We start from the raw sequence: 15,000 nt of genomic DNA on the forward strand, positions 1-15,000 counted from the left end.
ACCAAAAACATTTTCGGCAGATGGATTTCTCAGCAATGTTGGACGGTTGAACTTTGTAACGACACTTGCTTTATTCCCTTGGGTCCCGTCATGACTGCATTGTCTCTCTCATCCAATCACAATCACACCTCCTTCGTGTTGCTAAACTTCAAAAACACATTCAAAAAAGCGTGTCGTTGACAACCTACGGTCTAGGACCCCAGTTAGGGCTCAGTTTGGTAAACCGGGCAGGGTTACAAAGCCGGTTACAAAGTTCTCACTGAGCTTGGGGCGCCTGTGAACCTACACGACTCCCCCGCCGCCTAGCGCGTATTTTAGCCTTTCAGTTTTGTAATTTGGATCTCACGAGTATATCTTTGATTGACCGCCCTGTTTTGTAACATATGAAGGGCGGGTTTCTGTAGATTTCTTTGAGCAATGATCGTCGCTCTATTTAATGCCAGTCTTTCATAGGGATTTGTTTTAAGTTCGTCACTGTTGGGTGTTATTGGGTCACGAATACCAAGATTCGTCTGCTCACTTGTGGTTTTTGAAGGAGTGCCACTTCCTGATTTAAATTGCACTTCTGAGGGGATCCTTTGAACAAGATTCTCGGGATAACCTCTTTCACGTAGGCCTGATTTAAAATTCTAGATGAGGTCTCCAAATACTTTTAGAAGAGTTTGCTCTGAGAAGTCTCACAGCCTCGCCTTTGATGAAGACCTTTTTGACTCCCGTTGGGTGCCACGAGGAGTAACCTGCGATCAAGCGTACTTTTCGTGAAACAGTACCTTTTCGCACCATGTCTAAGAAAAAGTACTCCTGATCGCAGGTTACACGAGGAGAAGTGCGTTCATTGAAATGTTTCAGTAGGTTTGAAGTGCGTGCGCACATCAAGGACTGAATTGCTGTTGAACCTTTAGCCTTTGTAAATGTTTGTATCCAGAAATGCCGTTTCTGTATCTGAAATTTCAGCCGTTAATTTAATTGTAGTTTGTTGTTTGTTTGCTTGTTCAATGAACTGCATTATCTCCTCTCTATTTTAAGTCTAAGCTAGTCTAGGGCGAAAATATGTCGTCTGCATATCGTTTCCAAACGAGCGGTTTAGTGCGCTTTGGTTTAAAATTTCTGTTTCAACCTTAGCCATGAAGATATTGGCAAAAGCGACTACCATTTTTGTACCCATGTCTGTTCCATGGGTTTGTAGGTAGTGTTGACCATGTGACCATTTTCCTCACCTTTTGTAACGCCTGCTTTGTGCAGTTTGCCATTTTTAGCTTGACGGGAAGCGTTTTCATTCTAAATAGGAATGTTAGGAAGAAAAGTATTCTTGTTGATGATCGTAAACATTAGCAACAGATTCAATTACAACTAATAATGGACAATCACGCATCATTTCGGTTTCAAAACTGTGATTGTGAATGCTACAATTAGGGTCAATAGAATCATGATGGTTGGTGGAAAAGACTAACAATGCGTATTCTAAATCAACTGTAGTTGTAGTTGACGACGAGGTTTGGACATCATGTTGTGACGTCATGACCGGGACTGGGATTGGCCAATAAAAACTTTCGGGATTAAGGGAAAATTTTGGTCGGGTTGGCGGGATTAAATAACCCTATTGGGGACCCTCTGTTTTGGAACTCTGATACAAATCTGCAAACTATGTATTATATTGACTGTTTCGTTGGCACTTAGTGATAGCTGTTACTAGTACGAAATGTAGAATACACACTAACTTCTAAATCCTTTCCAACCTTTGCTAAGTTAACATGATGCTACAGTTCACCTCTAACGTAATTTCCAGTTTTTCTAGGATACGATAATTTGCTGCCAGGCTACCCCATTTACGATGTCAAGAAGATCTGGACATTCGTTGGCTAGCGTTAACCGGTCCATCAAAGCAGCCAATGGCGGTTACACAACGTAGTACTCCAAACTTTCACGGTCTGAGGTAAACAAACAGCGGCTTTTCGTTTGGACAAATGTGGACTATTTAGGTGTTAGACCACATTTTAAACGGTTAGCTGCCAAGCACTGTGATTGGTCTCGTCAGAATATGCAGCATTATGCGACACACTCGATTCCCATACTCTTCTTCATTTCTCCTTACATTCACGTGCTTTAGCGAGAAAAGAAATCACATTTTTGAATTCTAAATGAGCAACGTTTATCTCATTTCACGCCCAAGGAACATTTGGACGCAATGGATGGAACGTAATGCTGACCTGAAGAATTCTAACCTTAAGAAGAACACTACAACTACGACACGTGATCTGCACCACCCTCCCTCCCCATCTTCTTCACAGTTTTGCATGTTTCACCTTTAACAAGGGTAGGGGAGGCAACTCAAAGCTGGTATAAGTTCTGCAAAATATAAAAATATATACAAAAACACTCTTCTTTTCTTTAAAAACGACACCGCACTGTTCTTTTGTATATCTTTGGGGCGGTTAACTTAATTAAAATCTACGTTTTGAAAACATTTTTATTTTTGCTTTTAAGTTACTTAAAGACAAAACGTTCAAAAAAATTCTCACCGACAAAACGGCCTTGGAAAAATAAAATATAGTTTGCCCTGTCCAAGAAAACACCACAGAAACTTAAAGCAGCCAACACCTCCCTTCTCGATAGGACCCTTCCAGATTCAGTGCGTGAGACAGTGTTTTCTTTACTGAAGCTTTCACCGATCTGATTGGTCAGAAATACTCGCTCAGCTGACCATCAGAAGAAAGAGAAATAACACTGGTTATGATGATGATGATGACAGTTTCATGAATTTTTCCTTGGCTCAGATGTTCTGACAGCATTTGCGTTTTTGCATGCTGGAGTGGGTTTTTTTCTTTTAATTTAACACAACGAATTCAAAAGAGCTCATAACCGAGAAACGAACCTGCTAGTTAAAGTCAGGAATTTTCCTCAACATCTGCTCGCTGACGAATACCAAGGGAAGGAGAGTTCGGAGCCGATGAACTTCTGGGTCCGCCTTCAGAAAGAGCGTCGGATCTCTTGCGAAAAGAACTTTTTTGAAGAGTAGGAGACTTTAAGGCCTCTTCTATTTCTTCCAATTCTGATCTACGCTTTTCCTCGTCATCACCTGTCTCAAGAGTTTTCGACATCGGCACATTTGACGGTGGATCTTTAAAGTGTTCTGACACCGTGCTATCAAGGTGGTCTCCATTCTCATCAAAGGAGCTTCCTGAGCTCTCTGTTGATTTATGCCCCCCCACAAAATTTAAGATTTTCGATGGAGATGAAATGCTCATGAAATAGCCAGGCCTGGTTGAGCTTTCTGTTTGTCCTTCGCACCCACGTTTTGCTTTCGGCTTCTCATCGTCTTCGACAACTCCGTCAGCTGCTGTTTCAAACGAAGCACATTCCGAGGATTTGTCAAAATTACCCGACTGCTTTTGAGGTAGCCCCGAAATACCACTGCGGCAAGAACGAAAAGACGAATACTTGGAATTGTTGCTGTCAAAAGCACTGTAAATGGAAGGACTGTTGCTAACAGATGGACCAAACATGCACTCCAAGGTGCTGTAAGTCGGTGCACTTTTGAAAAGGCTTCTGCCGCGATTTCTATCAAGACTCAAGGAGTTTTGGGCTGCGGGTGAAAGACTCCGCCTCTCTGGTATCAGCTCTTCTAACTTATTGTCTAATGACAGGTTTTTTTTAGGAGAATCTTCTACGCTATCAATGTTTTGTTCGTTTGTAGGTGATTTGTGCATGGCCACACGCTTTTTGACACTATCTATGATCTCAGTTGTCTTCCGGCGCGATCTCCAATCATATGAATCTTCACTGCTGTGAGTACTCTCCACAGGCGAATTCTCTTCCATTTCTTCGCCTCGTTCCAGCTTCTTTACCCAGGCGGCCTCAGTATCTATATGGAAGCTCTTTCCAGTTTTCTGCCGTAAAAAAAGATCAATTAACAAATGATCAGTGGTCGCGCTGACTATAATTCCCATGTTTAAATAACCGTCCGCCATTACGTACTCGCATTCAAAACTGAACGATTGCACCAAGGAATTGGATCTAGGGAAAAGGACGTCATTTACTACCTAGCTGAAAATATCAGCCTTTAAATGCAGCTTATTATGTATGCAAAAGACCAGTTTAAAAGTCTGACACCCCAAAACTCCTGTGCTGCATGTTAATTCAGCAGCGTATATACGCATTAACGAACGAAATGATACTTGAAATGAATCATATATTGAACTGCGGATATGAAATTAAGTGAAGCTATGATCCTCGTAGTTATGAACGCAATTTTAGTAATTGCGTAGAGACACCTGAAAAATTCCAGAATTCAGCGGGGTTTGACAACCCGTGGCCTCGCCATGCCGGTGCGACGCTCTAACCAACTGAGCTATAAAGCCACTGATGTTGGGAGCTAGTTATTTGTGCGTTCAAATGTTCCCGTGATGAATGAATCAACGAAGGAAATGAATCATATATTGAACTGCAGATATAAAATCAGGTGAAGCTTTGATCCTCGCAGTTATGAACTCAATCAAGAGCCATTATGTCTCTTGACTCAATTTGAGCAATTGCGTCGAGAAGCCTGAAGAATTCAGGACTTGAAGGAGGTGCAAACCCGTGACCTCGAGATGCCGGTGCAACGCTCTAACCAACTGAGCTATGAAGCCTGAGCCACTGATGTTGAGAGATGGTCGTTTGCATTCATAACTCTAGGATCACAGCCTCACTTGATTTCATATCCGCAATCCGCTATATGTCGATCCTGCTCTCTCAAGATGTTAAACTTAGTAATGGCGGACCATTAAATAGGAAAATTCTAGTTAAAACAGACAGTTTTGTATTAATCAAGGTCACTTAGTGTTTTGAAATCTAAAGAAATTTGGACATGGGAGTACTTCAAAGCGATGTCATTGTTTGGAACCATTGACGTATAATGTTCCTTTGATATTCAAATTTGCCGTCCAGCGACAATGCAACAAGGGTTACGTCAGGCAAACTTGTGTTACATGTATTCTCGTTCCCAGGGTTTCCCTCTATCTATTCCCTGAAGCAAGAGGATACCCTGGAAACGAGATGACCGGAGAGTTCTTAGCTGATAGTAAGGTTTCTTCGATCGTTTGACGTAATTAGGATTTGTTGGTATTTTAATGCTCAGTGAGAGGTACTGTGGAATAGTTGAAAGTCAGTCTCGCAGGGCAAAAAAAAAGCCCGACAAATGCAAGTCAGTTTGGATAGCAATGCCATCCAAAACGCGGTACAAGTGCACCCACTCAAATACATGAACATCATTTCATTTTCCGCTTACCTTCTCGGCAGCGAAGGAACTATCGCTTACATCTGATGAATTCCTTTGAAGCTTGACTTTCCTCAGATCTTCCATCTCAAGTTCGGTCTGATAAAGTAGTTCCCTGACTTGATGTAGTTCTTCAGCTGTCTTCTTGTACTGCAGCTCAAACTGTCGGCTGTAATCCATCTGTCTGTCAACTGCTTCATCTCGACTGCGGACAACTTCAGTTAATCGGCACATAGTTTCTTCTCTGTCTTTCCTCACCTCATCTCGTTCCACCGCAGTCTCCTTCCACGCCTTCTCATACAAATCTCGTTGCTCTCGATACGTGTTTGAGGTCTGTTCGTAATCTTTGCACCGCTTTTTCAAGTCTTCTATTTCTCGCCCAGAAATTGTCAACCTCAGCTCCAATTCGTCCGCTTTGTCCCGGAGTTCAGAGTAATCAGCAACAGTGCTTTCATGACTTTCTTGAGTTTGTTTCCTGTCTTCTTCAACAATATCATACCTGGCTTTTAGTGCTTCTGTCCAACACTTCAGATCTTCTAATTCCCTCAAAGCCTCGTCTTTTTCTTGTTTAAGCTTCTGATTGCTGAACTGCAGCTGTCGAACTTTTACCTTCAGTTCCTCGGCTCGTTGGATGTTATCTTTTTGATGTTCAAGCTTTTCCGTCAGCTTCATCGATTCTCGTCTCTGGTTGTCGTAATTCTTTGAAATCTGAGAGAAGCGGTTCAGAAGATTTTCTTTCTCGTTGTTGCTTTCCTCTAGCTTCTCTTTCAATTTGTCTACCTCCTCTTTGGTGGAGAGAAGCTTCATTTGCAGGGCGATTATGAAATGTGTTCTTTCAAGAATTTCTCTTTTCTGTTCTTGTTGATGTTGCGCAGCGCCTTCCACCACCTTTTTAGCGCTAGAATGTGACTCCATCAACATGGCTTCCGTGTCGAAGTACCGTTTTTCCAGTTCGTCAATGAGCTGATTCTTCTCGAACAACTCTTTGGAAGTTCTACTCAACCTCTTTTCCAGCACAGCCTTTTCTTTTAACACTTCATCGTATCGGATCGTCAAATCTTGCAAGTCGGACATGGTGCGTTTTAAATGATTGCTCATTATGTCAACGTCAGGTCCATAATTATTTGATCCTGGTTGGGAAAAAGGCAATTGAACAAACTGTAAGAAATGTTACGATTATCTGGCAGTCAAAACTAATTTTGCTTTTTCTTCTGAGCTTTTAACTCGTCTACCGGAAGATATCATTTCTTTTGTCCTTGGGAGAAACCCTTGAAAAAATTAACACGATCTCACTCGTAAATTATCAACCTTGAACGACATTCCAAACAGGCACTGAACGGAATCGCACAAGTTTTGCCGGTTTTGTTCCACTTTAAAGAAACATAAACATCTCTTCTATGAAAAAAGTATAGAATTTTCGTTTTTGTTACATAATTGTGCAGTCGTTTTTAGTCCATTCCCTTAAATACTTGATGAGCGATCAGTATCCATTATATGATAAAAGGTGTTTATAAAAACGTTGAAACTGATCTAGATAAAAAATTATTAAAAACTGAATTTTCGACTGCAACTGCGGTCTTCATCAGAGTGACTAAAATATGCTGTTCGAGAGTAATATGCTAAAACTAAAATAAGAAGTTACTTTATCCCCTAGGGCTTCAATAATGTCTTAGAGACAGAAGGGAATGGCTTCCGCTCGTTCACCGCATTTTCGTCTATTGTGGAGTGCCATGATTCCAAAAAGATTCTTTTGTGCCAATTATTGACATTCTTTTCTAGAATTTTCACATAGCCAGTGTCAACAAAAGGCATTGTGTACAAGGTTAAATGCCGATCATGTGATTTCACATAAATTGGGGAAACAAAGAGATAATTGGAATTCACGTGGCGGGGAGCATAATTCAGGAACTAATAATAACAAAGAGTCGGCAATAAAAGATCACGCCGAAACCACTGACCATGACATTGACACTGGCTATGTGAAAATTCTAGAAAAGAATGTCAATTTGAATAACCCTACGTGATCAAACTACACACAAATGATCGTGTTACGGTTGAAATCCTATCCGCGTCAATGTTCGTCGTTCGGGGGACGAACTCCGGAAAGCGAAGTGCCGAGAGTACAAAAAGAGAAAAGGGATGAAACTGACCACCACGTGACTAGTTCAATGTGGACCGGAGGATACCGGTGAGGGAAATGCGTCATCAGTTCTAAGATGCGACGCGCGACGAACTCCGGAAAGCCAAGCGTCCCGTACGAGGCACGAAGTGCCGAGAGTACAAAAAGAGATTTGGGATGAAACTGACAACCACTTGACTAGTTGAATACCAGTGACGGAAATGCGTCATCAGTTTTTAGAAGATACTGTGAAGTGAAATCAACCGTTAGAATTCAGCTGATCGTCCGGTTTTGCACCAAGACATGGAAACTACGGCATCAGTACCAGGATAAACAGACAAAACAATAAAAAATTCAAAGTGGAAAACAAATCCCTCTTTAAAAATTGGTAAGAATTTTCCGAATTTGTTTTCCGTTCTTTGTCGATGCTGCTGACGCAACGCTTTAACTACAATATAAATGTAAACATGATTATTTAACTATAAAAAAACTGCGATAAAACATATCTAAACATGTTAAAAAATACTAAAAACTAATAATACTAAACTAATACTAGTAATACTAAACGTCATTATCAAGTCAAAGTTATTTGAAAATCACAATCTATAAATACTAAAAGAGCAATAGCTGATAAGGAGCCTGTATAGTAAAAGAAAGGTACAATGAAAATTAAAAAGTTTGGCACGTATGGAATCCGTCTGGATATTCAAATAGGCCACTTGCACTAAGAGGTCATGTGACATCGTTTTTATGAAAATGAAAGTTACATGATTTTGCCTTCGAAACACTTTTAGTGGGTCATCTCTTAAACAAAATAATAGTGATTTGGTTTTTGAAACCCGCACCATTTGCTTAAAATGAGAAAGTCCGTAACTGGTCACGTGACCAAAACTTGATTTTTTAAAATTATGAACTATCGCTTTCTGACACAAATTTTGCACTTGAACTTCAAGGAAAATGTTGAAAAGATGATGTGGTAACGTTTATGGCACATCTGAACTCAACTATCAAACATTTAACAAGATATAAGCAAAAAGTAGTTTTGGCCGCCATGTTGGAGGGCATGAGTATGCCCTCCAACATGACATGGCAGCCAAGACAAATCATGCTACTTTGTTGAAAAATCAAAGTACCATAAAATATCTCCCTTAAATGTGTTTCCTCTCAAATTTCGCGTGTAAGATAATTTTTATGTGTTCTGTCAATTTTTGGCAACAGCAAGATTACAACTCACTGTTTAAGGGAAGCATTGGTCACGTGACCTCTTAGTGCAAGTGGCCTATTAGGCTTGAGCATTTCGTAGACTAAGCAAACCCAATTAAGTGTGCCTTAGTACTTTTTTAAGACCTTAAATTGGTTTTCTTTCAAAAGATCCTTCCTACCGGGAGCTTCCAACAAATGTCGGCCAATACTCCGGTTCCAGAAAATACCAGAAGTTGCATAGCCCTCGCGGCAGGAAAAATGTCAGACAAAACAAACAAGAACGAGGTTGTAGGCAAATTTAAAGCTACTTCAGCCGTGCAAATTGTTACCAAGGAGAAACACAACTCCAAACTGTAATAACCAGAGTGAAAATCGACCCGATCTATTGTTTCGTGCGTTTCCATCGGACACAACAACTGAAGAAGTGGGAAAGATGGAAAATGGAAGGCTACTTCAAGAATCATAAGAATTTAATTAAAGCAAAAGAAAGGATTTCCAAGTTTGGTCTGGAAAGATTTCAAGTAGTAATGAAGATATAAAATTTTATACTGGATTTCCAGACTATATAACTTTATTAGAATTCTGGAAATATGTAGAGCCTAATGCCCCAAAATTAACTTATTTCAGTTTTGCATGTACGCGATAATACTGATTCTATTAATTTTGAAGATAAATTTCCTTTCAAGAGGTTTCCTGGACGCAATGTTGGTTGCGCCAGAAGTTTGCAACTGATTGATGAGTTTTGGGTTTTTTGACCCGTTCAAGACTTGGTTTATTTGAGCGTGAAGCCATCTCCTCTTTTCATACGAATTTCCCACTTCTTCAGTTGTTGTGTCCGATGGAAACGCACGAAACTATAAATCGGGTCGATTTTCACTTTGGTTATTACAGTTTGGAGTTGTGCAACATTTGTGACCAATTTTTTTCTCCTTGGTAACAATTTGCAGGCCTGAAGTAGCTTTAAATTTGCCTGCAACCTCGTTCTTGTTTGTTTTCTCCGCTATTAACCCTCACTTGCATGCAACTTCCGCTTTTTTCTGCAATCGGAGTATTGCGGAATTTCTGTGTTCAGCAATACATTGGTGAAGGTATCGGGCTGTATACCCAAACATAATCTGCATCGCACAGATCACATATAAAATAATTAACAACACATGGCTAAGCTTGATTTCTTTGGGTTGATCTTGCTCACGAAAACCGGTACTGTTAAACCAATCTTATGACTAAGATCGCGTACTTGTTTTCGGACTATCCTGTTGGCCTAATTAATTCTACTCAGAAAACAGGGCGGTCAGAAACACCAATGACTGTGGCACAGTGAGATTTAGTCCTCCATTCAAAGATCAAGTGGCAGTCATTGCGGTCCGTAAACACCTATAATACGCGATCTCCGTCATAAGATTGGCTTTACAGTACAACCGATTTTCATGAGCACACAATTGAGGCTTGATAATGACGTTTTGCCAACGTCGAAACGTTGTTTTTAGCAAAGTTTTAGTATTTTTTATCATGTTTAGATATGTTTATGGCATTTTTTTATAGTTAAATATTAATGTTTACATTTATATTGTAGTAAAGCGCCGCGTCAGCAGAATCGAGAAAGAACCCAAAACAAATTCGGAAAATTCTTACCAACTTCTGAAAATAGATTTGTTTTCCACTTTTTCTCGAAGCGATGTTTCCATGTCTTGGTGCTAAACAGCTGTTACTAACGGTTGATTTCTAACCATTTTCCAAGTGTTTTGCGTTCGATTTCGAACAATGTGGACCGGAGGATACCGGTGACGGAAACGCATCATCGGTTGTAAGAAGATAGTGAAATCTATGGAGGTACATCTATGACAAAATGCAATTATAGTAATTTCAAAATTGTGAATGCATCGATCCAAAGCTGAAGGGCGAAAACCCACTTCAAGTCATTACGCGAATAGGCATAACGCAGAGATCTTTGCACTGATTTTAAAACGCTTAATGGCCGCTTTCTTTATAAGTTCTTCGTTGGCGACTTTTTGCTGCCTCGATTCGACCCATAGGATTTTCCCGGCTCCTTCGGTATACGTTTTCGAATGCTTAGTTTTTGATACTGCCGCAAAAAAATCGGTCTATTTAGAGGGTCTCCAATAGGGTTTTCGGCATCCGAGATTTGGCTCTTTTAGAGCCCGGGATTCGGGATCCTAAGGAAATATAGGATCAGGACTCGGGACCACATTTATGGCGGGACGCGGGATTTAGCATTATTACGAAGCGGGATCCGGAAATCCGGAAAATCGTCACTTTGAAGCCCCGAGATCCGGGATTTCTGACAGCCAAAAATAAACTCAACTTTCGCCCTCGGCAACGACGGAAACAACCGGAAATTTAAGTGTACGGGAGTGACAGGCCTACACGACTTCTTAACGCGTGTTTTAGCCTTTCAGTTTTGTAGTTTCAGTTCGCTGTCACGAGTATATATTTGTCTGACCGACCCTCTTTTGTAACATGACGGGCGGGTTCCTGTAGATTTCTATGAGCAATGGTTGTCGCTCTATTAAATGCCAGTCTTTCATGAGGATTTGTTTTAAGATCGTCAAGACGAGTTTTGGACATCATGCTGTGACGTCATGACCGGTATCGAGATTGGCCGATAAAACGTTCGGGATAAAGGGAAAATTTTGGTCGGGATGACGGGATTGAAGAACTCTTTGGGGACCCCTCTATTCAGCACGAAAGCACGATCCACATAGCAACAACGGATATGTCTTAACTGAGACCATTTGCCGTAAACACCGGCGTATAAGCCGCACCTTTTTGCTCAAAAATTTCGGATCAAATCGGGGATGCAAATCGGGGATGCGTCTTATCTGCGAGAACATCCAGACACCATGCCGTAAATTTGCATAAATTAACAAGTTTAGCGAAAATTCTTCAGTCTGCATTATTGATCTGTGCAGCAAATAAAAAAGAACTTCATAAAACAACACCACATTACGCATTGATCATTGCTTTTGCGAGTTTGGTGGCTCCTAAAAGAGCTGTTTTTGTTTGAGCTTACACAATTATTAAACCTTATTCGTTAAAAGATCTTTTAACCGGTTTAACATTGCCTTTCTTGAGCAGGTGAACTTCACTCGGCAGGGAATCTCCATTCCACCACAAAGTTGTTTACAATGTCGACGATGACCGCTCACTTCGATCCACCACGAGCGAGAATGCCTGGTTACTAAGCTAAAACGAACCGAAACGTTCGTCAGGTGTTGTTGTATGTAAATTCTAATAAGAAATGGACAGGAATGAAAAATACTGGATTAAAAATGCCAGAGAAAGATCAAATTTATGTCCTAGTCGGATTTTCATACTATTAAAAAGTCAAAAGTGCAAGAAACGTGAAGAAACAGTGCATTTACATGTAAGACATCTTTGTCAAGACTCCACTTTTGATTTATTTTAATTTCTTTCAATTTTTTTTCCAAAATCTAAGTTGCTAAACTCGGGGTGCGGCTTATCTGCGAGTGTGTTTACGGTATACCAATTTGCCGCTATTTCTGGGAAACCTGGAACTGATAGAGCCAGTGGTGCTTTAGCCAAACTGACTGCAGTAAGTATTTTCTATCACACAAGGTTTGTTAAAGAATTTCCTGTGGCTTCCTCTTTCAGAATTTACCGGTAAGTGTAGAAATTTGGCGGAAAGGCTTTAAAATGGTGTTTTATTCAGGAAAGTCTGAAAAGTCGTAAGTCTCAGGCTTAAAATTTTCGAAATATTGAAAGATGACTAACTTGGATTAAAACACATTTTTACTGTTAGAAATGTCTCAGTAACAGTTACCTAAGAAGAAATTCTCTCCTCCCATCATGAGTGGGCTTGGTCCTAGAAAAATAAAGATAAAATAATTAATTTTTAGCAAACACCTTCCAGGACAAAACCAGACGGGTCTACAAATTTCGTAACTTTCAAATGATAGGCTTTCAACCGATAAAATACAAAAAGGTAATCTGTGACAGTTAGTACAGAAGCAAAGCCCTTGGTCATTAGGCCATCCCCTTCTTTTCTCCGTTTCGCGTCGTCCGACCGACCCAAATTTTTGGCATTTTCAAAACAAAAAAAAAAAGCTAACGACGTTTTTAAGCCATTTTATGTAGCATAGGAGTTTCGGTGGTTGATCCTTTTCCCCACGCTGTCTTAATTTTGCAACAACCTTCACCAACTTCTCCGCCATATTGATTTTGGGTTCATGTCTTCATGTCTTGTTGTTTTCCTGGATCCACAGCTATTATGCTGGGGTACCACGGCTCCGATTCCGAGAATGCTTTTTTTTAGGCTTTTTTTTCTCAATCCGACCGACCGACCCGATATCAGGAAACGCATTCGACGGTAAACGAAAAAAAAAGGGGGTGGCCGTATGTCGTGTGGGGAGGATAAACAGTGTTTTTTGGTTGCCATTAATTTTTATCAAAAGATAAAAACTACCGAAACAAATTTAACACAATGTTTAGGAGTCATCGTGTCATCACTTTCAAGTGAAGACCAATAAAATTGCGCTGAAAAATATACAGTTAGAGGTGAAAGCATTTGTAAAAATAATGGTGTGCTAAATAAATTACGATACTTTGTGTGGAGGCTTGTTTAAATGAACCTTTCCACGGTTTCTGACGCCATTTTGGTTGGGGGGGGGGAGCAAACACAGCTCAAAATGCAGTGAATGTAAGGGAATTTTGGCGACTTTGAACCATTATAAATCCTTTAAGGTCTGACAGTTAAGGATAGAAAGAATACCTCTCAAAATGCACCTCTATTGAGATTAGTTTCGTGAAGTATGGCGATCAGAATCAAGCTATAGCAACCGCAAACGAAATTTGTAAATTTTATATAAACTCGGCCTTGCAATCAACACTATGCAAATTTCCGCGAAATTTGAAGCGACATGAGACTTCTATCGCCTTGCGCAATCTGCCAATGATCTAATTTTCCGTTGAGTGAATGACATTGATAAAGTGACTACAAGAATTTTAAAAATTTTAAAATCTGCCGCTTTGTAGCGGAGTTACAGAGGTTTGAATTCAGCAAAAATCCCATACATTCACTGTAATTTAAGTCGCGTTTCCTCAACCCCATCCCCCCTCCCCTCAAACCAATATGGCGTCAGAAACCGAAGAAAGGTGTATTCTTTATGAAGCGCATTTAATAAATCAGACAGTGTCAGTACAACTTTATTCACTTCTCAACTTGACAAATTATGTCACGGTGACATTGAAACATCGTGTTAAATTTGTTTTGCTGTTTTACACCCCTAAATGTGCTCTAGTAGGCCCCCGTCCACACTAACGCGTTTGTTTCAAAACGCATTTATTTCGATGCGTTTAGACCTTCTCTCCACACCAAAACGCTGAGCGTTTTTATCGAAAACGCATCGATTTGAAAGCGCTCTCAAAAGCGGATACAAATGAAAACACATGCAAATCAGCATTAGGGTGGATTTTTTAACGCGCCTACGCGTGAGTAAACTTGAATTGGCTTTACGTCCGTCAATACCTTTAATTGATAAAAATGGCTAATTCGTGATATGATTGGCTAGGTGAATGACAATGAAACGAAAAGGTGCACATGCATGGGACGTTCTCCTTCCAGGTTGTTCTTAACATTTTAAAGTATAACTAGGGGTAATCGAAGCTTAGGCGAGTGCGTTCGATGTTTGTTGGGGTACAGGTTTGGTACAGGTAGCAACTGAGGGGGGAGGGTGGATGGTTCGTGCGATAGGGAAATGTTATTACAGTGGAACCCCGATAAAACGATCCTCGATATAACGATATCCCTGGTAAAAAGATAAACATGCTATGTCCCGGCAAAAGTTACAGTAAAGTGTATGGGACAGAACCCCGATATAACGATCTTCAATATAACGATATTCCCGATATAACGCTGAGTTCTTAGCGTACCGAGCGTAAAATCTTCCCCGATATAACGATATTACAGCATCAGTACACAGATACAACTTCAAATGTTTAAGTTTTGTTTTGTTTTGTTTCCCTTTTACGATTCATACCACAGACTTTGTTGGGTAACCTTGATAACGTCTAATGCTTTGCATATTGTGAGTCATTTGATACTCACTACAAGTTTAAGTAAACAATATGTACAGTAGTAAAAAAGCACATGTTAATTTTACCTCGATATAAAGATATTTTCGGTTATTTTAAGGCAATATCGTTATATCGGGAGTCTCGTTATAACGATACCTCGATATAACGATCTAATTCCACTGTACTGCATCTATGAACGTGACAACTTGTTAGACGTAATCATTAACTATTTATTTGGAATTCTACAAGTAGACAACTACTGAAAATTACTCTAAAATGAAACTATTACTTGCAAGTCTTTTCAGCTTGTGGTATTAAAGACCTAAGATTACTTTTCTGTGCTGAACGCTTGGACAAAATAAATTCAGTT

At 40.1% G+C, this 15,000-nt stretch overlaps 1 protein-coding gene across 2 annotated transcripts in view; it reads right to left on the minus strand.

Annotated features, from left to right (window-relative positions):
• Positions 1 to 964: 964 nt before the first annotated feature.
• Positions 965 to 15,000, minus strand: part of LOC137969500 (caspase recruitment domain-containing protein 9-like) — an 18,559-nt gene continuing 4,523 nt past the window's right edge. Inside the window, exons 2-5 of one of the 2 annotated variants that reach the window (XM_068815784.1) lie at positions 12,379 to 12,420; positions 5,267 to 6,384; positions 2,873 to 3,887; positions 965 to 1,278 (exon numbers count right to left, since the gene is read on the minus strand). In XM_068815784.1, the coding sequence (XP_068671885.1) occupies positions 2,886 to 3,887; positions 5,267 to 6,384; positions 12,379 to 12,420 (2,162 nt within the window). In that variant the 3' untranslated portion in view covers positions 965 to 1,278; positions 2,873 to 2,885. Of the gene's footprint in view, positions 1,279 to 1,300; positions 2,347 to 2,872; positions 3,888 to 5,266; positions 6,385 to 12,378; positions 12,421 to 15,000 lie in introns of those variants that run through there. The other variant, XM_068815783.1, reaches the window with a different exon arrangement.

The sequence above is a fragment of the Montipora foliosa genome, chromosome 9 (genome assembly GCF_036669935.1).
Source record: "Montipora foliosa isolate CH-2021 chromosome 9, ASM3666993v2, whole genome shotgun sequence".
NCBI lineage: Eukaryota > Metazoa > Cnidaria > Anthozoa > Scleractinia > Acroporidae > Montipora > Montipora foliosa.